Genomic DNA, 23,945 nt, shown 5'->3' with positions numbered 1-23,945 from the left:
GATTAATATCCAGATTAATTTTAGGGAGAATGAATGAATCTCTCTGATGAAATAATTTCAATGTTAAATAAGTGCATTCGGATTCCAATCTCCAAACATTAAAGAGTATTTTTAGATTGAGAATTTCTTAATACACTCTTACAGGGTGAACCACACCTCTATAAACCCTAAATTTCCCTTCGGAGATGCATCTCCGAATGCACCATAATAAATTTTAAAAAAATGGTTTGGATATGCATCTCCAAAACACCCAAAAATGTTTTGAATATGCATCTCTGAAAATATGATTGGACAAAATGGTTGGTAGAAACAAAATTATCTTTGACCTTTTTTTTTTAAAAGAATCAATGTCGGTTTGATCCGTAATTTGGTTAAAACCGTTAATAAACACGCAAACGGGACAAGTAAAAAAATCACAATGAAGATAGGTAATATTGTTCTGACAAAGCAAAAAATAATGCAAATGTTGTTCAAAAAGTATAGAATGTAAAATTAATACATTGGCAAATAAAAAAAGAAGCGTATAACCTACTGCGTATGCCTAATCTTAACCTCTGGCCCTTCCTATACCTTATGTATCCCGCAACACTCCTTTCCTCTTTAACCATCTTTTCTACGATGGCCACCGCTTCAGGACCACTTTTCTCAATCACCCCTAAGTCCAAAGCGTCTTCCCCAATCAACTATATACGCTGACAAATTAGCAAGACATTAGTGACATGGTCATCTTGGGCCTGCTGGTTCTCCAAGATCTCATTATGAGATGGCCTAGGTGGACGTCTAGGAGCGCCCAGTGTCATAATAGGGTGTGACATTGTGTAGAGCCATGTCATGTACTCCACACAAGGCCAATTGCTCGATGATGCCATTATATGATACTCCCTCCGTCCCAAATTATAAGAGAAATTCACTTTTTAGATTCATTGAATAATTAATGTATCTGGTCTATATATAAACCAAATACATTAATTGTTCAATGAATCAAAAAAAAGAATTTCTCTTATAATTTGGGACAGAGGGATTACTCCTCTAGCACCATATGATGCTCCTAATTCTGAAATATGCCATCGAGATTCGGGCGGACAATGGTGTTAGGAGCAACCAGAAAGGGAGATCTAAGGATGGTATGCACATAGCCAAACTGTCGCATGCATCGCTCAGGAAGATACTTGACCATAATGTTAATTCCACATGCTAACCATCCTGAGTATAATGAGATGGGGTCGAAGTGGACCATCTCCACGTGATCTTCGTAAGGCATCCAGTTGATGTTATCATGAACACTCCAGTCAAGATACACCCAGAACACAACATATCATTATTCTCTCTTTGCAAGATATACATGACAGCCTGTGGTAACTCTTCACGATACTCCTCGTCAATGTGGAAACCATGAATGCGCTGGAATTGGGAAATGATCCATCCCTGAAAAACTAATAAGAACTATGTAAGAACAAAATATTGATACCAAATTAAAATTAATAATTGGAAAGAAAAGTACCATCAGCAGTGTGCAATAGCCTGTCATTTGCCTTGTCCTTCAGTTAGAAGCTTCATTAAGCTTTTGGTATAGGTATACCAGACAACCGCCCCCCAGTTCCACTCGCTAACTGTATCAAAATCAAAGAAGTATTGGAGGTATACAGCATCCACGTAGGTTGCACTTTTGTCCATAAAAATGGACGTGCCAACCAAAAACATTAAGTAACACCGCAAAGCACAAGCACGGTGGTACTGAACAAAAAAATCACTGCCCTCGCTCGCAGATGCTTCAGCCACATTCATGTGCTCTACACATAGTGCCTTCAGGAACGAGAACCTAGCATAAGCTCTATTAGTTGAGGAACACTGGTCAAAAGCGTGTTCTAGTTGAGCTCCCAGATATTCGACCATCCATTCAGTCGCTTCATCACGATTGATCCAGGAGTGGTTAAATAACCTCTCTATAACAAGAAGGTGTAGCAGGAAAGCCACTTTATCAAGTGTGATAGCCATCTCCCCAACATGAAAGTGGAAAGATGAGGTTTCCTTGTGCCATCTCTCAGAAAATGTCCCCTGCATGCCGTGGCTGATAGTCCCATAACTGGACCAACAAAACCCGACAAGTCCGTACCCGAGGATGACCTCCCTGAACCAATCCTCCTAGGGCCGAACAAGATCAAATATTTACCACCATTTGGTTCACGAACTTTAGGGTTAGTCATTCTTGTAAAAATAATAATTAATATCAATGTTAGTCGTTAACATATTTGTCTATGAAACATTTGGATGAAAAATTGTAAATAAAAATACATCTCCTGCCCAAACACTCGGATCGACATGAGTGTCGTAATATATAAAAAATGAGGGGTTAAAGGGCGCTCCTGGATACTCCTGGGAAAACTTCTGGGCAGCCTGGCTCATTGTTGCACGTAGTTGTGTAGCCTGCATATCAGGAGCAGCTTGTGTATTAGGAGCAGCCTGTGCTTGAACATGTTCCTCCTCGGGGTCCTTCTCATTACCCCTGTGATCCCGAGGCTAGAACGCATAACCAAACGACTTCTCGGAACAGGAATGAATGCTCATTGTGCCCTTCTAGACTGCTTCGCTCTCTCACTCCAAGTAGATGTTGTCTGGCTTGGCTTGCCAACTCTCAATCTAGTGTTCTCAGTCATTTTCTTGAAAAAAACATTAATTAAAGGGAAGCAATGAAACAAATATAAAAAAAAAACACTTAGGCAACATTTCAGATTGGCAGATCCGAAAATTACTCAGAGGGGATTTTAGATATGCACATCTAAACTCTCCTGGGAATATCAATGGATGAACATGTGTGTGTTCTTGCCCTAAATGCCCCAATAAAATTAGAATAATGACCCAAACGACCATATTTTCCAGAATAAACTTCTATCTAATGATTTTAAATGATAATAAACTACCTATTACATACATGCAATGTACAACAAATCATTCGGAGAAACTTACTCAACTTTGGAGCTTTTGAAAACTTGTTGAAATGAGGAGAAACACTTGCTTCAATAACACTTACTTCTTCAAATTCTCTAAAACACTTGCTTCGGTAACTTGCTTAAAGTGGGGATATGAAGGATTTGGTTGTTTGTGTGAATAAAAAGAGAGCATGGAAGAATGAGGGGTTCTGTCTGTGCCAAATATATACTTAATATCGAATCAAATATGCATTTCTGAAAACCCTGTGAACTTAAATTATGGGGTTGATTTGGAGATGCACATGCGAAACTCTCCTTATATCGACAAAAAGGTTGTTTTAGAGATCCATATCCAAAAACTCCTCTAAATATATGTGATGTAGTGAGTTCGGATATGCATATCTGAATGAATGCTTAATATATTTTAGAATTTTGGTCAAATTTTTTTAAAAAAACAATAAAAGTGTGTTAAGAAATTCCCTTTAGATTAGATTTCACAAGAGTGACTAATAAGCTTACAGAAAGCCCATGTTTGGGCCACCACCAACTCTTCAACCCAAAATTTATTATTTATTATTGCTATTATTAATTAATTATTAATATTACCCATTACATTACATAAAAATAAAAAGACAAAAGTTTGATTTGGGTTTGCAGTTCCCTCCTGGTTTCCCATTTTCTCCCTTCGCGACTCTTCTTAACCTTGGTCGTTTCTCTATCTGCGAAACAATCTTTCATACACATTCTCTTCTAATTCACGCATTCAGACATAACCGTAACATCACTCACACACACACTCACAATCCGTGTTATTCTTTTCATTTCACCAAAAAATACCAACACACTCGAACAAAAATGGGCGACAACAAACGCAAGAGAGGCCGCAAACCTAAAACCCCTTCCTCCGAAACCCTAGACACCCCCGCCACCGCCCCAACCACCATCGTCGCCACCAACCCTTCCCCATCCCTCATAGACGACGACTTCTCCGCCGGAAACGTCGAACTCATCGACAACAGCGCCTCTTCCCATCTCGGTCGCCGCCGCGGCCGCCCCAAGAAACTCCCTACAAATCCCGACAAACCACCCGCTGGTCGCCGCCCTGCTCGCACTGTAGACAGCAACGGTGCTGTCCCGACGGTTCCTGTTGAAGTAGGCGCTACTGCCATGGATGCGGACCCTATATGGGAGAGCATCTCGGCTAGGGTGTTACCGTCTATGGATTCGGTGGTGAAGGTGTTTTGTGTGCACACAGAGCCGAACTTTTCGTTACCGTGGCAGAGGAAGAGACAGTATAGTTCCAGTAGCAGTGGGTTTGTGATAAGTGGGAAGAGGGTTCTCACCAATGCGCATTCTGTTGAGCATTACACTCAGGTTAAGCTCAAGAAGCGTGGCTCTGATACTAAGTACTTGGCTACTGTTCTCGCCATTGGAACTGAGTGTGATATTGGTAACTAACTTTTATCAATCTATTTTTTTACAATTTTGCATGTTTTTTCCTCCTTTATATGTGTATCGAATTGGAAAGTGTATTAAGTTTGGTAAACAAACTTAGTTCCGTATTTGTGATTCATGGCATTGGGATACCCTATCTTCTAAGAATAGTGCATGGTAGGTTTGGGGAAGGCAACACTGAATTGAGTACCTTTTGTAGTAATCATTGCATGATTATTACTCGCAAACATTTTCAATTTTATCCGCCTTGTTTTGTTTGTTAAGACCAAATCATTATGTTTACGATTTGTACAAGATGACCAGAAGTCAAACATAATTTACTACTAACTTGAATTGAAGGTTGTAGAAATGAAGAATATGAGAAACTTTGTAAGACAATAATAAGTGAAGGGTACCTGCATATACTATTTCTTGTATAATTGGGATTAGAATATCTGTATATATATTTTATCCACATTTCTATTCATTACAGACTAATAACTTATATTTGCCAAATGGATGGAATATAGTTAAAAAGTGGCTTATTGATGATATTGGAAGATATATTGCATGAAACTAGTAAACAGTTATAAAATCATTAATCATAAAACAATAACGGTGATATGAATAATTTGTGTGGATCCTTCTCACTATATGCTATGGCTTTTAGCTCTATAAGTTACTATTATGTTATAAATCTTTGCAAGGGATGAGTCATAGGTCTAGATGCTGTAGAATATTTTTTTAAACCTGAGGTCACAGCAAGTAAACTTTTCCTTGACATAGCCCCTCCTAGACTAAAACATATTTTATTAAAAATTGATATCTTGTTTATTCTAATACCAGTCTTCCTTTTTAAAGACTATAAGTTATGAAGAAATCCTATTCAAACTACTGTTGATAAGGTTTCTCTTATGTAGAATCTTATCAGGTTAAAGTAATAAAAACCAAAACTATAACTGATAAGAATCCTGTTATGTACAATCTTACCAAGATATAGAAACTTTAATTTCAAAATTTAAAAGAAATAAAGTATTCCCACTCAGCAACCTAATTAACAAGAGTTTTAAAGCTGGAATATTCTAAATCAGCAGTTCAAGATATAAGATACTGCATTCTTTCATGGTGATATGTCATGTATCATATCTTGTTAATTTTGTGATATACTGGTGTTGCAGTACACTCTGACTGGTGACAGATTACGTTGTGTTTTTATGTCTCTCATGTTGTTTTGTGGTTTGAGACTAAAATTATAATCACAAATTTTCAAATCACTATTGCATCTTGGGGAGGTCAAAGCCCTATTTTCTCCTTATTTTTTACCTTAATTTTTTAATTTTTTTTCAATCCCGGGACATTTGGCATAAGTGTTATGGAAACCATTCATGTATGAAGCACGTCTTTGATCTTTTTGGTCATCCTCACTGGCTTGTGCCCTCTACCAATCTACTTTCCTTACTACAAATCCACATGTCTTCTCTCTACATCTACATGCCCATACCACCTTAGCCTATTGCCACCATCTTTTATACTAAAGGTATCTTTCTACTATAGGTGTTATCCCAACTCTCTTTCTAATGTTGTCATTTCTAGCCTTATCTTGTCTTGTCTTACCTCACATCCAACACAACATCCTCATCTCTGCTACACTTAATTATTTTCATGTTGGTTCTTATGTTGTCGATAGCGCGCTATAGAGGTGCTATTGTAGAACAGCGTAGCGGTGGTAGGGTTCGGCACAATGTTTTGATTGTGTAGCCGCCATTATTGCGACCCCAATCTGCCATCTCAGCCACTATTAGGGTTTCAGGGAAAAATCTCTCAAAGCCTTTTTTCTAACCCATTTCTTTTTAAGGGTATAAATACCAACATTCTGGATCATCTACATAGCTTGGTTATTTACATCCCAAGATTCTATCCTAGACTAACACATATTTTACTAAAAATTGATTTCTTGTTTATTCTAATGCCAGTATTCCTTTTTAAAGGCTATAAGTCTTATTCAAACTACTGTTGATAAGATTACTTTGCCTCTTTTAAATTTTTCTTAGCTTTGTCAATCCCTGGACATTTGGCATAAAATTTTAGGGAACTCTCCTCTGTCATTTCTGATCATCATTCATGTATGAAACAAGCCTTTGTTCATTTTGGTCATCCTTAGAGGCTCGTGCCTCTGTCGATTGCTGGCCTTTTTTGGAAGATTTTGGTCCCCCACTTGTTGGTGTTCATTACTTTAATTTTGAGCACTCATATGCAACATATTATGTTCATATGCTGGATCTATCATCTTTGTTATAGCAGCCATCTTGTTAGCAACTATTACGATAGCGTTTTGTGGTCTACCACCCAATGGACCCATGATGCTATCCCAAATTGGTGACTGATATTTTTAATAGATTTACGTGGGGAGTTTGAGGGAATTTTGTTGAACTTTAATATGAATTCTTATTAATGCATGCGTTTCTTTACATTTGCAGCCATGCTTACCGTTGATGATGATGAGTTCTGGCAAGGTATGTCACCTGTGGAGTTTGGGGATTTGCCCACCCTTCAAGATGCAGTAACTGTTGTGGGCTACCCAATTGGAGGAGACACTATCTCTGTGACCAGTGGTGTTGTATCACGTATTGAGATTTTATCTTACGTCCATGGTTCCACAGAACTTCTAGGTTTACAGGTTGGAATAATTGATCGTCCACTTTCATCATTTAGTGGTGGTTTATTGTAGCCTGGTTTTCCTTCATCAATTTTGTTATTTTTTGCAGATAGACGCTGCTATAAATTCTGGAAATTCTGGTGGACCTGCATTTAATGGTAAAGGAAACTGTGTGGGGATAGCATTTCAATCTCTCAAACATGAAGATGTGGAGAATATAGGTTATGTTATTCCTACGCCAGTTATCACGCATTTCATCCAGGATTACGAGAAGAATAAAGGATATACTGGTAATGTGGTTGCCGTGAACTAAGATGAAGATTTTACTATTAAATCTTTAGCTGAGCATCGTAAAATCTAAATATTGAAGTTTTATTTGCTTAGACCAAAATTTCTCAATCTTCTTTTATAGGGTTCCCTATTCTTGGGGTTGAGTGGCAGAAAATGGAAAATCCCGATCTACGAATGTCAATGGGCATGAAATCTAACCAGAAAGGTGTGCGTATTAGAAGAATCGATCCTACTTCCCCTGAATCCAAGGTTTTGAAACCATCAGATGTTATCCTTAGCTTTGACGGGGTTGATATTGCCAATGATGGAACAGGTGATGTTTATTCTCCAATTTCGTTATAAATTTATGCACTCTGCTGTTTATTTTTGTTTAGCTGGCTACTAAAAGCCTTCTGGGAGGACTTACCGGTTTATATATGACATCAACTATAGTAGGAGAAAACAGTGTTAAACTTATATATACCTCTTCTATACACAATGATTAAATTCATTCAGCATGCCATGCCAGAGCTCATCAATAGGTTGTATGAATTTGGATCTTTTGCATAAGCTATAAAATTTGTGAATCAGTGTTATCAAATAGCGGCGCCATGGCCGCTATGGCGGATAGCTATGGCAGGATTTTGGCTATCCGCCATGGACCGCCATCCGCCATCGACAAGTTGTGAATAAGTGCATTTTGAAAGATCTTTAATACCTAGACACCAACACTCCATATCTGTCTATATTTAGCAGTTGCTGTTTAGGTTTGTTTTACTATTTCAGTTTAGATATGAACAAGAGGAGACGCAACTCTGACATTGCTCATCAGTCAAAATACATTACTCAACCACTCCTAGATCTCATTATGCCAGCTTAACTATGAAGTCTTGCCTATATTGTTCTCTGTTTTTTCTTAGGCTTGGTGAATTAACCAACTTTGCTGTGGCCAACATGGAATATATACATGGTTTGAGTTTAGTAGTGTTTAATAAAGCTTTGTGCTCCTGCTGTTATTTTTCAGTTCCATTTCGCCATGGAGAGCGCATTGGTTTCAGTTATCTCATATCACAAAAATATACCGGTGATGATGCAGCAATCAAAGTATTGCGAAATTCAAATGTTCTCAAATTCAATATAAAACTTGATGGTCACAGAAGGCTTATTCCAGCACACAGCAAGGGCAAGCCTCCCTCATATTATATCATTGCAGGATTTGTTTTTTCAACGGTTTCGGTTCCTTATCTTCGTTCTGAGGTTTGTGGTACTATTTGTTTTTCTTAGAACTTGGGTTATGTCTTACTCCACCTCTCTCAATATGCTTGTTAGAAGTTGGGGTCGTTCTAAGGTGTTGGGATAATAGCTGTATATAGAATATAGTCCTTGTAATTTGTAGCTTTATATTTAACTCAGAAGTCAATAGTGGCCAATAGTGGACGTAGGCCAGCTGCAATGGGAAGAGCCTTAGCGGTGCAGAATACTATAGCTCTTTTCCCCTCTGAAAAAACAAAATTACCTCTTAAATTTAAAACGATTTAAGGGTAGTTTTGGGTTAACTAATGAATTTACTATACTTTTAGCAAAATTTAAAACCAAATTACCCCTACTTTGATTTTACTATACTTATATCGTTAATTTGTAAATTCATTAAAACAAATTTGCTAAGCTTTCTTGTGGATCCATTCTTTTCCAACTCAAATTTTCATTATGATCAGTACGGAAAAGATTATGAGTATGAAGCTCCAGTCAAGATTTTGGATAAACTGCTGTATGCAATGCCACAATCACCAGATGAACAACTTGTTGTGATTTCTCAGGTACACTTCTTCTGTTAGTCTCTTTGACCTTATCAAGTCTAATTATATTGAGTACCTTCTCAAGTCTGATCATCTCTTTGACACATTTAGGTGCTGGTGGCTGATATCAACATTGGATATGAAGAAATAGTTAATACCCAGGTTGATAATGATCTTATTTCGTGTTTCTGCTTTCCTTGTTGAACCTGATAACTCTATTCGCTTAACCACTTTATTATTCACTGCTTTTTACTCTGTATTTTCTGAAGGTCGTTGCTTTTAATGGTAAACCTGTGAAAAATCTCAAGAGCTTGGCTGCTATGGTTGAGAGCTGTGATGACGAGTATCTAAAATTTGATTTAGATTATGAACAGGTCCGTCTTTAATTTTTTAATCTGTCTTGTGGTGCATATGGAAAATGGCTTTAAGTAACTCTTTTTAACTAACCATCTTCATTTCTATGCAGATAGTAGTCCTTCGCACGGAAACTGCAAAAGCTGCTACGCTGGATATTCTTGCAACACATTGCATTCCATCAGCAATGTCTGACGATCTCAAGTCATAGTCTTGTACATTATGCATCTAGGTTGATGTTTCATGCATGATACTGGTTAAAAGATGCAGACGTGTAGGCTTGACTTAATTTTGTTAGATTAATTCTCTCCATGTGATTGGGAGCTGCAGAATTTTATTTTTTTATGTACTAATGTCCTCTTGGAAATGATGAGTCCACTTTTTGAAAGGGATGGTAGATAGCAAAGCCGGATCTATGATTGTCTTTCGTTGAAATTGGTGGTTTTTACTTTTATAATTTGGAGGGCACCGAGCAATGTGAAGAGCTTTCATTACTCACATATGAGTTGCAAAAACAAGCTATACTCTTGAAAATTGAAATGCTTTCATTACTCACATATGAGTTGCAAAAACAAGCTATACTCTTGAAAATTGAAATGCTTTCATTGCCAATGCATGTTGTTTCAAATAAATTGACAAAAATGAATTTTAGCATGCATGTTTCCATACAAATTGACAAAAATGAACTACAGCATGTCTGTTTCCACACATTGACAAAAATGAATAGTAGCATGTTTGTTTCCAAGGTGTGGAGGTGAATGCACTGTTATTGAATTCTACAAGTTATAACTTTTGTCCCACTGGTTTCCTAACTGATTTTATATTTTACCAAACACACTTAATAGACTGTGTAGTCATTGGTTGTGTGCTTGCTTTCACCGAGACTCTAGTAGAGGACTTTCTTCGGCAGATGAGGATGATAATGATCCATTAACTTCTGGGCCATTCACATTTCCCTCTTTTGATTGTGCCCACATAACTGTGTAAAATCCAATGGCGATTACCACTGCTCCAATGACACTACAACAACAAAACCATTGAAAACAGATTTTAGTAAAATTTACAGATGTTTGTTTGAAATGGTGATTATGTTGAAATTTCAAACACTACCACAACAAAGGATATTTTTCAAATGAGAGTTACCTGCCAACGTGAAGTGTTTCACCAAGGAAGGCAGCACTCATAAAGGCAGCAATGGCAATTCCAACAGGTTTAAACATGGAAACAAATACAGGTCCTTTCCTCTCTATGCACCAAGTCATCACAGAAAATGTCACCACACTTCCAAAAACAGCCTGTAATATTGTTTTCACATAGAGGAATGAGCATTGCTATAAAGCCATGTATGGTTTACAATTTTTGTATTGGTTGCTACATACTACTTGCTTACTGAATATATTATAGAGATAAGCTCAATGCCAGCACTGAGATTCCAAGCATTTCGATCTTTGACTACAATTAGAGAAAGTACTGCACATTGGATTGTTCCAAACAGGCAATAGAATGCTACTATGGTCAGTTGAGATGGATATCCTCTAAGAATTGCTGCCTGCAAATATACTCGACTAAATCAGATTCATATTCTCATACATCATCACTAGAATCTAAGTCCTTTGCACCTATTGATTTGTCTAAATATCTCACCTGAGCAATATTCCATATGGAAAGAGATAAAGAGGCAGTGAATAGAAAGAGACCTCCAATGACCCAGTTACTGGTTTCTTCAAAAAGAGTCGGGAACTGTTGCGGTGTCGAGGGTTGAGTTCGAAAGCTGCGAATGGGAGCACCTTTGTAAAGGGTCACTAGCAATGCTCCTGAGATAGACAGTACTGTCCCCACCATTTTGATCTGGCTTATTGAGCTTCCAACATTCAACTTCTCCATCCTACAATGGTTTTGAAAATAGCAAAATAATCCAATTATTTTGCACAAGAAGCTCTAAACAAGAAGCACATTACCTGAAGATGACTGCTAGGACAAAAGTCATTGCTGGAGTCAAGTTGCTCATAGCAGATCCAAGAGTGGGAGAGCTATAGCTTATGCCAGTGAACACACAGTTCTGCATTATAGTTATGCTGCAAAAAATCTCCAATCATCAACATCCTTCATTTATATTCAATATTTTTTAATCTCATAAAGGAATATAATTTATAAGACAATCGACCACCGCAATTGCAGCCGGCCGCTATAACAAAAATGTTCTAGCATCATCAGTCATATCTGATCGCAATTTCAATAACTACGACGAATCTCACTTCGATCGCGATGTAAAACCTTAAACAATACAACTAATGGAGTACAACAAACGGACATACCCGACAAGGCCGAGGAGGAAGAATTTGACAAGAAGTGAGAAAGACAGTGGTGGTCTTGTTGTCCTGTTGATGAGGAAAGAGGAAGGGAGCAGAATGGAAGTGGCAAGAGCATTGGAGTAAAGAACAAAGACAAAGTGATTCATTCCTCTAGTGGACATAGCTGCTTTACTCAATGTGGTCAACCCAACGTCAAGAATCTCTACGATCACCATTGCTGCAAATGGAATACATTCCAACAAACAGCGTTTCAGTTCCATTTCCGAATGAGTCTCGGTCTTGTCTTCACTATTGTTCTCAGATGGAAGTTCATTGCCACCTAACTTTATAGGTATGAAATTATTTAAAGTGTGTAAGGCTCGTTGCATTATTGAATAAAAATTCAACCAATTAAATAAAGGCTAGGAAGTTCTCACGTGTTCAATTCTGAAGATTATTTTGAAATTTTGAAGCGTCAAATCAGTATGTACTAGTATTTGTAATTAAGTTTGAAGTGTCTAAATTGTACTATTGTTTCAAACATCAGAATAATTGTCCTTAAGATTTAGTATAGTTAATAATGTTAGAGATTATTATGCCACACATTTACGTGATTATTCGTGTTTGATGATATGATATTTTATTTTTGTTTATTGTTGTTGTTGGGAAAAATAAATCTGAGTGGAAAGTGTTGATAAATAAGTGTGGGAAAACTCTACACTAATTAGAAAAATGGAGGTTTGCGCATTTATAAGTGAGAGAACTCACACACATATTTATCTTAAGATTTCAGGTGAATATGTCTCTTATACACAAATACCCTAATAAAATAAATGGAGAGGATCTACTTGTTAAGTACTTTGTTGTTTCACTATTTGGCCTTTGTTTTTTGGGCCTTGTGAACGACCTAGAAAAAATGCCCCACTAAGACCTTATTTATGCTCTGCAGCGGGGGTTTATGACACATATTTTTACCCGACAACGAAACATGTGGGCGCATAGGCTTTTAACGAGACAATGCAATTCTTGGGAGATCTCATGTGTTTTTTGAACCGTTTTCGAGGAGATCTCAAACCTTGGTGACACTGTGATTGTACGACCCGTAATGCTCGAGTGAGATGTAAAGGGTTTTTGAAGCATCATTTATCTTTTCTGTTGTTAACGAACTGCAAAAAGAGTATCAATGTTTCCTTTATTGTTATTCTCTAAGAGCGTTTTTGTTTCAACGTTGGATCAAGTTCAAACAACTTTGTTCATTAATATTGGTCTGACATGTTTGATTGTTCCTTTGAGTCCCAAAGTTCAACGTTTTCCTTTAGTCATTTTTCTCCTTTTCTAGAATTTCTAAGATAATGGACATTCTAGTTTGCTTCCTTGATATATTGTACCTACATTAGTTTTCTTTCACAAAACATTTTAATCATTGTGATCGTCAACTTCAATTAAGAAGACTAGTAATGATATTTCATGTAACTGTGTGGATTCAGACATATTGACAAATGTTTCTGCTTTTGTCATGCATATGTTTTTGAGAAAGCTTTGACTGACGTCGAACCTGTAAGTATCTGGGGAGTGTTTTGCCCAGATGAAGATAAGAGGATATGAAGCCAATATAATTGGTGTGCTATCCCTTTTCATGAATGCTTATTCACCCTCATAGGCCATCATCTTCCTTTTAATGAATTTGAAGTTAACATATTAACCCATTTGCTTATTGCCCCTACACAGTTACATCAAGTGAGCTAGACATTTTTCAAAGTTTTCCAGCACTGGTTTGAGTTTAAGAGTGGTAAGTTGACCATGAAATTTTTCTTTAATCGTTTTTTAACTCAAAATAATCTATACTACATGCACTTTTAAAGTTTACTCTCCGTGAGGCAACACACCAAGTACTTCGAGACTTCGATAACGTGAAGGATTTCAAGGATAAATTTTACTTGGTTACTCCTCTTAACAAAAAAGCGCATGCGTAGATCTGCAACTTAGAACCAGGTCCTCTCTCGTGTGCACATACGTATTCCGTAAGTATTGGTCCCAAAGCCAAAAATTGAAGAGGGCATGATTATATTCTTACACGGACACTTAGAGGAGTTATACTTGAAGAATAAGTTGGTGGCTTTCTATAGGGAGCTTGACCATGTTGGTGGAGTTGTCCTATCTAACAGGGCATAAAGAAACGACCAATAAGGTGTATTTAGATTCGCTAGTGTCGCACGCTCGCAAAAAATAACACAACAAAGGAGTCACCACCGAAATTTATTTATCTTAGAAGGGAAGGGAAAATATCGAGAAAACCCGGAAGAAAGAAAGGATAAGAAAAGGTCTTACGTCCAAAGACCGGGTAAGGAAATCGGTTACACAAGGGGAAGGTATCAGTACCCCTCACGTCTGTGGTACTCCACAGGATCCACTCAAGTTTGTTCTAATCTAAGGGTGTAATCTATGAGTCTAAAGCTTAATGTTAAAAGGGAATGCATGCAAAAGAAATAAAATAAAATACGGGGATAACAAAAGGAAGTTTTTACAAAATTGTGCTTGCTTAGGCCCCACGACCTAATGCCTACGTATTCCTTTTGAGGAATCAAAGCATCATAGTCCGACTCAAAAGTTTATGTTTGTTTGTGTATTTTAGTGGACGAAATCACATTAGCATTCTAGCATTAGGATAGTTACTGGCTGAGTGGAGTCTTATGCGTTACCTGTCTGCGGTCAAAAGGAAATAGCATGTCTGATTAAGGGGAAAAAACTCCTGATGGCAAGAGAGAAGAGAATTGTTTGTTGAGCGTTTTTGATGTATATAATGGTGAATTAATCCCAATGTAAGGACATTCACCCTTCTCTAATTTTTGAAAATTTGAGACTAGAACCACACAAAAGACTATGAATATAAGAAGAATAAGTTAGGGAGTGCACCCGCTCACCCTTTTCCATTGCTTAAGGCTCATGAAAGTGTGATTCTCATCAATATTTATTAAGTGACTTGAGGAGAATTTTGTTGTGTGTTTTTTATGGAAAGAGTTTGTGATTTGAAACACACAAAAGACTACGAATGAAAGAAGAATAAGTTAAGAAATGCACCTGCTCACTCTTTTCCATTACTTACGACTCGTGGACGTGTGATTCGCATCGTTATATGTTAGGTGTCTTGAAGGTTGAAAAAGAAAAAGAAGAGAAAGTTTAGTTATTTGCATAAAGAAAGATGGGATCCGCTGGGGAAAATTTGCCTAAAGAAAGATGGGATCCTCTGGGTTGAGTAGATTAACTCTAGGTTAAAGATGAAATAAACACCAACTCTGGGTTGGATATAGGAACACAAACTGCAATAGAAAAGAGAGACATCTAACAACGTTGGGTTGGAAGTCAAAGAAAAAATATCAACTCTGAGTTGGAGGGATGGGATATGGTAGAAGGACATCAACTTTGGATTGAATGTCAACAAATTTAAACTCTGGGGTAACAAACAGAAATCCACAACTCTGGGTTGTCAAAAGAAAACACTAACTCTGGATTGACGTATATATCAACTATGGGTTGAAAAGAACTTAAACATCAACTTTGGGTTAAACAAGGAAAAAATTAACTATGGATTGAAAAGAAATTGACCATCAACTTCGAGTCTAGAAAGAAAAGGAAAATCAACTCTGGATTTAACAAGATATAAAAATCATCTTTGGGTTGAGAAAGAAAAAGAAAATCAACTTTGGTTGGAAAGAAACTAGATAACAACTCTGGGTTGAAATAGAAAAGGAAAATCAACTTTGGGTTGAGCAAGAAATAAACATCAACTATGGGTAGGAAAGAAACTGATTATCAACTCTGGGTTGGAGAGAAAATGAATACTAACTCTGGATTGGAAAGAAATGAGATAACAACTCTGGGTTGGAGAAAGATACCTATCTAAGCTAGGTAGGAAAATAGGAGATGTCATCCTGATTTGGACTTGGAGAAAGAAATACCAATCTAACTTGGACTAAGAGGGAGATATCAGTCTGACATGGATTTGGAAGAAATTGATAGGAGAATATCAGTCTGGCCTAGACTTGGAGACAGATAAACATAGTTTATTTTGGAAAATGACACCACAATGGTAACTCTGAGTAAACTTGATGGAATATCAACTGAATGCTTTGTATGGGGACTTGTGGCTTATGCTTCACATGCATGTTTTGATTTATTTTATGCAATACAATGATTATATGCAGTGCTCTGATTGATTGGTCAAGGTTTCTGTTTTTTGGGGGAATATGTTAGATAGAGTTCTGCTACTCTTAGTGGGGATCAAAGCAGGGTGGATGCCCCTGCATCATTGATGATTGGATTACTATGGGATACATGCCAATGAATTAGGCTCTGGTGCGCTGGGAATTACCAATGATGGATTGGATTTTGGCTTTATGAGAATGTGATGATATGCATGATATATTTATGATCATCATAAATGGAGTTCTCGTTTCTAAGATATGGGGAATGGATGAAGGGTTCCCTTGCGGAAAGGTTATTGCTTGTGGAAAGTATTTATGAAGGTGTTTGGCCTGACTCCTCGACAACTGTATTGATATATGATACTTGATGAGTATGAAGAAATGAACTGTTACTGACCTGCCCCAGCCTGCAAGGTCTGTTGAGAAATAACTCTAATGCGCATGAATCACAGAGATTTGCAATGGTCTGCCCCAGTGTTAATCATGGGATCGTCAAGAATACCCCCAAATTGAGAGGAACTGCTCAACTCAATGGATTCTTCAGGTATCTCTTATGTGAATGACCAACCTTTTCCCTTGTACGACTACTCAATGGAATTACATTGTATGAACCTTCCTTGTTATCAAGTACTTACTTTCAGATTAGAGACGATTTTGTTTTGAAAAAGATAACAAGGACGCACTGCACATGTTAATCTCAAAGTCAAAGTTTTTATATATCAAGAATGACATTGATTATTTTTTTCTTGTGAATACTAATCATAATGTGGTACTGATACTAACACAAATAACAAGCAGTATATTAGGAGTCAGTTTTAACATGATTTTACTATTTGTATGCTTTCAGAACGAACCCTACTTCAGTTAGGACTTTTGATGGTTGTAATGTGTTCTGGTTCACGGTTTGAGAAATAAAGGATAAAGGCTCGAGTTCTACTCAACCCACCCTTTCTTCCTTATGTTCTCCAGTCTTACGTTCTGCTAGTTTGACACGAGTACTCACCTTTCAAGAAAGAGGACCCCTATGGTTTTGGTGGAGGTGGCAGCCACCCTTTGGTTCTTCTGTTGATGGTTACAACAACTTGTCCTTTGGAGGATCTTATTCTTTTGTTCTTGTCTTTTTCTTTCCCTAATTTTTTCCTGGACAAAGGTTCCTTTTGATTTTGGTTTTCGTTGTCCAGCGAGATATGCCCTAATTTTTGCCTAAGTCGTTTGCTTTCAAGTTTTTCCTTTTTTGACTTAGCGGACAACTGTTTCTTGTTTTCTGATTCATGATTTTCTTTTGCTTTTTGTTTTCTCTGTTTTTCTCATTTGGGAATAAGTTGTGTGACATTTGTGATTGAATTGTTGAAAAATGTTGTGACCGCCTTATTCTCAGTAAGTGAGAGACATCCATTGTGGATTGTGCTCTTCTACTTCTTGTTGTGAGAGATGGGATATGGTTGATCCTCTGATAAAATATCTGAAGATTGAACGCTTAGTCAAACTAAAGAGGATCGAAAGTTAAAATTGAAAGAGGTGTATATTACCAACATAAGAAAGAGTTCCTCATACTCTAATAAACTATTATGCTTAGATGATGTTTGACGCACACAATATGCAGATAGATGTTAAATTAATATCTGATTGAATTTAGTGCTAGTGGGAGATTGTTGGAGTAAGCGCTAATAGCCAATCAATATTGACTCAATATGCTTTTGTATCATGACCTTGATATATATTATTTCTTAATATATATACTTATTAGGCATTGTATTTATTATGTTATTTGTATATGACACGATAAAGTCCTTAGAATAATTAGTCTATTAATGATCTATTAAGTGTGACTTAATCGTGAGACCTCATTAAACATAAGGACAAGGACGTTATTCTTAAAGTATCTATAGTCAAGCTTTACTGTCAAATAGGACAACAGTCATGCACATAGACTATTATGTGAGTAGACTGATGACCGTATCTCACGGGTCATGGATATGAGATATCAGGTCTTCGCATATGTATAAATATTAGGAGTAATATTTATATTGGATAGACCCACCATGAGAATACTACATAGTTTGTTATGTAAGTGTCATAAGTTATTCTCATAGTGATAGTGGTGTATACCACTCTTCGACCTGAAACCACTATGAACCCTAGATGTGGAATCAAGCACTTTATTGTCAATCAAATGTTGTCCGCAATAGGAGGACCATAAAGATGGTTTATGGGTTCCTTACAAATCATGATGAGGGACATAAGTGAACTAGATGAGATTTACCCATCTTACATATATGGGAGTAATATCTGTGGGCCCATTGATAGCGTATGACTGAAAAATGTATGGCCGTGCTCAAATAAGTCAATATCAGATATTGGACTTATTTATGGTTATCAAGTATACTCTGAGATCAAGGAAAAAATATTGAACTATACAAGGGTGACGCATTCTACGTCTTATGTCCAATATAGATATATGGGCAAAAGGGTAATTGTACACAGGACCATTATCACAGAAAGGCTATATCAGATCGTACGACATTCTCGTCAATAAAGTAGCAATGATGTGTTGCTAGATACCGCTTACTGTTTATAATATCAAATAGATGATTTAAAATTATTGCCAACATTACGAGAATCTACAGGGTCACACACATAAAATACTTATAGTAGAATAGATGATTAAATTAAATATGATTTACTTTAATTATGTGTTAATAGTATTTAACTTGTTTAATACATTAGCACATATATAATTTATTTTATTAAATATGATTTAATTAAATAAATGAGAATAGACAGTTAATTAAATATGATTTAATTTAAATAAAAATTTATTTATTTTAATTAAAAGAGTTTGATAAAATATAAATAATATTTATTTAATTAAAATAATTTAATTAAATAAGATTGAGCTTAATTTGGGAAAGCCCAAAATAAGAGCATTAGAATTTTAGAAGCTCTCTATAAATAGAGGAGCTCTTTCCCCTAATAAATGCTAATTGTCAATTTTCTCAGAGCAAGAACGGCTAGCACCGTCTTTTACTTTGCGCTCGCGTAGAATACGTAGAGAGCCGATATCTTCCGTCGTTCATGATCAAAAGATAAATCACACTTCAAGAGGTAATTCTTGAATATTTATTCGTGTTTGGTTTGTGATTAATGATTTTATCAAGATCCGTTCATAGGGATTATTCCGCTAAGAGGATCAAAATTTTGAGATACTCCTATTAAAATCCTAACATAAAAGAATATGGTTACTTGATTGAAAAGGTTCAAAATAAGCCCACAACTTGGAAAAGAAATAAGTTGTCCTTCGCATGTAGAGTTACGGTTGCAAAAAGTGTTATCGAAGCCTCCCTACTTATACTATGAAGTCTACGACTGTTCCTAAACCTTGCATCAAGGATACTCAGAAATGCCTACAAGCTTTCATCTAGGGCGACAATGATAACAAGAGGAACCTTCATTTGGTAATGTAAAGTGACATTGCAAAATCCAAAACTCAAGGTGAATTGGGTATAAGGAGTCCTAACATCATGAATCAAGCAGGCCTTGCCAAATTAGGTTAGCAAATCAAGTTTGGAAATTAAATTCTTTGGTGTAAAGTGATGAGAAGTGAATATATTACTGCGAAGCAAAGAAATGGTAATAGTAAGGCATATCCTACTTATTCTAGTATGTGGAAACATCTGATTAATCTGTGGACAACCATTAGGGTCTGGGAGGATGCGTGGGTGGAGCCAGGATTAAAGCTTAAAGATAAGTTGTTGTTGCAACAGTCCACAATGGATAACACCAAGACAGTTGCAGATTTGGTGGATGGGCAGGGAGACTGGAATAGGATTTTTTTGAACACAAGTTTGGGTCATGACACCTTGGCCAAAATTCAATATATTCCTCCTCCTAGCGGGTCTGAGATGTCTGAAGATAAGTGCATATGGGGTTGCAATGATTCTGAGATATTATACATATCTTTTATGTTTGACCAATTGAGTAAATATGGAAGCCGTTGTTAAAAGGGACGATGATCGCAATTAGACAGGCATTTGGAAAATTCAGGTTCTAGAGAAAATTCGTTGTTTCATCTAGAAAGTTTTTCATTACGGTCTTATTTTGAATGCTTATCTTTGGTAGCTTAATCTGTGTAGCAAGTTCTGTGACGAGTGCATGAACTAAGAGGAGTCTATTCTTCATGCGCGTAGGGACTGTAAAATTGCTAAATAAGTTTGGGTCCAACTTTTTATTAACCCAAATAAACTGAATTTCGTTCCAATTGACTTGGAGGATTGGTTAAAACTTAATATGTAGAAAAACCATAATTACTATTTCGATAATTGGGAAGCCATATGGGCAAATGTGTCACAACATATGGTATTGGACAAAAGAGCAGCATCATGAACCCCATTTTATCATGCCTCTCAACTTAGCGCAAGACATTCAGGAAAATGTCCAGCTGCATAGAAGAAGCAGGATCTTACTTCATAAAATGAGCATGCGTCAATATGATAAGATTCAAGTTAATTGGAGACCGCATAAAAGGGAGTGGACATGCCTTAATTCTGATGGGGTTGTGGGAAAGGAGAATGAGGCAAGTGCAGGGGAGTTTTGCGGGATAATCAAGGATAATGGATGAGTGGTTTCATCAAACATCTAGGTAAGAGTAACAACCATATAACGGTGCTTTGGGGTGTTTGGACTAGTCTCTCTATGGCACATTAGAGAGGGTGCATGCAGATTGTGGTTCAAGTGGATAGCAAGAGGGCTGTTATTGAGCTTCAAGAGCATCACAAGGAACATGGCCAAGGTACAAAATTATTAAGGAAAATTTGTGAAGTTGGCAACAGTTTTGAAAAGATAAGAATCGAGCATATCTTTAGAGAAGTTAATCGGTGCACGGATATGTTGGCTAAGCGAGAAAGCTTTGGGATAAATGAGCATATTGAAGAGAGATTTAATTGGTTGAATCAGTTGCTATTAGAAGATCTCAATATTTCTTTTGTAAGACACATTAAATAGTTGTTTTCTAAGTTTGGATTTCGGCCCTCCCATTCTAAAAAAAATAATAATAATCTTGTAAATTGTGTATAAAACTTATTACAAATATAAATTAATTTTTTAAAGATAAATTTTCTAAATTTATATCTTAAGAGCACGTGTTATTATCATTAGGGATGTTCAAATCTAAATTGATCCAAATAAAAGTCGCAAACTGAAAAAAAAAATCAAAAACCATAAAAAAACCGAATATTATTAAATGTATTTGGATGTCATTTTGTAAAAATTACTTGGTTCGGATCATATTGATTTTTCAAAATTGATCTAAATCGAATTGAAGTGCGTGTATATATTTTAATACATATTTAATTTTTTTATTAATATATAATATAATATTAATTTATTATTCAATAATACTTATTTTTTAAAAACTACTTAATAATTTAATTTAATCTATTTTTTATTATTTTATTTGTTTCAACTATAATCAATCATTTTTATTATGTAATATTAAATTTTTCATATACTATATATTATATATTATATCAAATCTATTATATATTAATATAATATTTTTATAACTTTAATAAAAAATATAATTGATAATTTAAATGTTTAAAAATTTATTTAAATTAAATCACATAAAATTATATCGGATTGAATCAAATTGTTATAATTACTTATTCAAAATCAAATCAAATCGTAAATAATTTTGTTTTTAAATTAAATGAATTTTTATCTCAAAATCGATCCAAATCAATCCACAAACACCCTTTATTGTTACCCACGTTATAAAACTTTGTAAGTTAATGGATGCGAAACAACCACGTAGAGACAAAACAATTATTTCACGGTATTTAATAGAATCTGGAAAGAAAAATGACATTTCCTAAAATCAAATGTTCATTTTGAATAGCGCGAGACCGACTTGAAATATATTGATCGATTCGGCGAATACTCTCTCGTTTGGTCCAATTCGGACTGAACCTTGATTCATCATCATCAACATGGGTAGTTCTGAACCCGGTTTCGAAGATTTTCTTCAAGACAAGAAGCGCAGGAACCCATTTGTCCCCGTCGGTAAGTCAATCGTCTCTTTATTTTCATCCTGTCATTTAACGCTTTCAACTTCAATTCATTACATATCTGATTAGTTCTATTGATTTATATTTTGGAATTAGGGTTATAATCGTTTCCCCCTAAATTCGCTTACTGTGAAATTAATGGACGAGGATATGGGTATAAAAGAGTTTAGAAGGTTTTTAGTTAGGGAAATGCTATGAGAAAGATGATTATGATATGCTATTGAAATTGTGCAATGATAGAGAAATTGGGAAAAAGTTGTGATTTGGAAATTCTAGTTGAGTTGAAAATTTGTAGATTTATGATGCTGCAATACCATTATTGATGCATGTAAGCCCTAAGTTGGTATCTTGATGTGAATGATTTTCATTGTTTGTTTGGTACTGAATCTGCTTGTTATGCCAATAGGATTATTTGCCAGATCATTATTTTGTGAACAGTGAGATATTATTCCTAGAAGTTTTTTTGTGGTTGTTTGATTCCTACTTTGGATGTGGTCCTTCAGTTTGCAAGATTGCAGCTGTTGTTGCCTACTATGTAGACCCACACTGTAGGCTTTTTCGGAGTGTCTGACCATATGAGCCGTCTGTAAGGGCATGCGAGTTACCACATACAGCCCAAAATTTGATACAGTTAATCTGTAACTAAATAGCGTTTCATACAATATTTATCACAGTTAAACTTTGGCAAAATAGAGCCCCTATTTGTTTTGTAACATTTAAACCGTGATCTACCTACATGGCCTTTGAAAACTTAAGACGACCAGTTGACACTTATGATTAATCACTTTTATTTTATCAAATTATTATCGGTGTTCATATCGTGTTTGTGTCAGAGCTTCATAAGTTGCTTACCATTGAATGCTGATGGATTTAGGAAATGAGTTTCATAACTTAGATATTGAAAATTTCACTCCTTTTTCTATGATTGGGGGACAAGGAGTTTGTTCAGTTTGTCATGACTGAAAATAATGTGAAGGCCATAAGATGCAGTGATAAAATACTTGTATGGGTTTGTCTCTCTTAAGAATGCTACCTTTCAGTGGTAGACATCAAAATTTTACATTGCTCAATGGTTGGAGATTGTTGAACATAACATTTTTCTTTACTTGTGGTGATTCAATCGCATGTTTGTCTCGTCTTTTCTTTTAACTTTGTTTCATAGTATTGTTCTTTGATTAACATGCTGTTTTAATTTCAGGCGCGTTTATTACTGCCGGTGTACTAACGGCTGGCTTAATCAGCTTTAGACAAGGTAATTCTCAGTTAGGCCAGAAACTAATGAGGGCTCGTGTGGTTGTTCAAGGTGCTACTGTGGCACTCATGGTTGGCACTGCCTATTATTATGGAGACAATCCTTGGCAGAAGAAATAGACTTTAAATAGCTACCTAACACTCAAAGATAAACTTTGTAATTGCTTTGTTTCTTGTTGGTCTTAGCTTTGTTTACATGAAGAGGAATTTGTTCATTTGAGGACAAAATCTTTGTCAATTATTTTATTTCAACGCATGAGAATTGAGTTGTTATGGATGTACTTTGGGATATGTACTATAGTATTTTTTTTCAATAAAGTAAACTACTCTCAGTTTACTGTTCCTGTCTTGAGGAGGCAGAATGGAATTGGATGCCATGTTTGAACCACACGAAAATTGTTTAGGATCACATATGGACTGAAGCTTTATAGAAGTCATGTTGCACATCCCTCGTTTAAAAAATGTATTAGGAATATTTAGTTATCAAGATTTATCATCTTTGTCTCCTAACACGTTTCTAGAGATAATGTAGTGTAATATGAAGGAACCTAATTCATAAATACCTTACTAGAAATTGAACAGTGATTGAGTGTTGCCCGAGTTGTAAAGTAGTGGTGCCGAAACGGTCATCCAGCCAGCTTCATTACATGTTGTCAGGTTGGCCCATCTAGAATTTTTAATCTAATACTACTTTTAATA

At 36.0% G+C, this 23,945-nt stretch overlaps 3 protein-coding genes across 3 annotated transcripts; 2 read left to right on the top strand and 1 right to left on the bottom strand.

Annotated features, from left to right (window-relative positions):
- Positions 1 to 3,564: 3,564 nt before the first annotated feature.
- Positions 3,565 to 9,935, top strand: LOC131622399 (protease Do-like 9). Its single transcript, XM_058893430.1, has 9 exons — positions 3,565 to 4,377; positions 6,839 to 7,038; positions 7,127 to 7,307; positions 7,430 to 7,621; positions 8,312 to 8,544; positions 9,003 to 9,104; positions 9,195 to 9,245; positions 9,353 to 9,457; positions 9,550 to 9,935. The coding sequence occupies exons 1-9, from the start codon at positions 3,783 to 3,785 to the stop codon at positions 9,646 to 9,648; spliced, it is 1,758 nt and encodes a 585-aa protein (XP_058749413.1). The 5' UTR covers positions 3,565 to 3,782; the 3' UTR covers positions 9,649 to 9,935.
- Positions 9,936 to 9,984: 49 nt separating this feature from the next.
- LOC131622400 (WAT1-related protein At5g40240-like) lies at positions 9,985 to 12,067 on the bottom strand. The gene is made up of 6 exons (XM_058893431.1): positions 11,753 to 12,067; positions 11,396 to 11,512; positions 11,082 to 11,322; positions 10,828 to 10,986; positions 10,581 to 10,732; positions 9,985 to 10,457 (listed from the first exon to the last, which is right to left on the bottom strand). Exons 1-6 carry the CDS (start codon positions 12,007 to 12,009, stop codon positions 10,313 to 10,315), a joined length of 1,071 nt encoding a protein of 356 aa, XP_058749414.1. The 5' UTR covers positions 12,010 to 12,067; the 3' UTR covers positions 9,985 to 10,312.
- A 9,718-nt stretch (positions 12,068 to 21,785) lies between these two features.
- On the top strand, positions 21,786 to 23,586 carry LOC131622398 (RING-H2 finger protein ATL48-like). Its single transcript, XM_058893429.1, has 2 exons — positions 21,786 to 21,990; positions 23,194 to 23,586. Exons 1-2 carry the CDS (start codon positions 21,918 to 21,920, stop codon positions 23,364 to 23,366), a joined length of 246 nt encoding a protein of 81 aa, XP_058749412.1. The 5' UTR covers positions 21,786 to 21,917; the 3' UTR covers positions 23,367 to 23,586.
- The last annotated feature ends 359 nt before the right edge of the window (positions 23,587 to 23,945 follow it).

This window comes from Vicia villosa, unplaced genomic scaffold (genome assembly GCF_029867415.1).
Source record: "Vicia villosa cultivar HV-30 ecotype Madison, WI unplaced genomic scaffold, Vvil1.0 ctg.000029F_1_1_3, whole genome shotgun sequence".
In the NCBI taxonomy this organism is placed as follows: Eukaryota; Viridiplantae; Streptophyta; class Magnoliopsida; order Fabales; family Fabaceae; genus Vicia; species Vicia villosa.
Note: the sequence above shows the minus strand (reverse complement) of the source record. Positions and strands in the feature narration are given on the sequence as shown.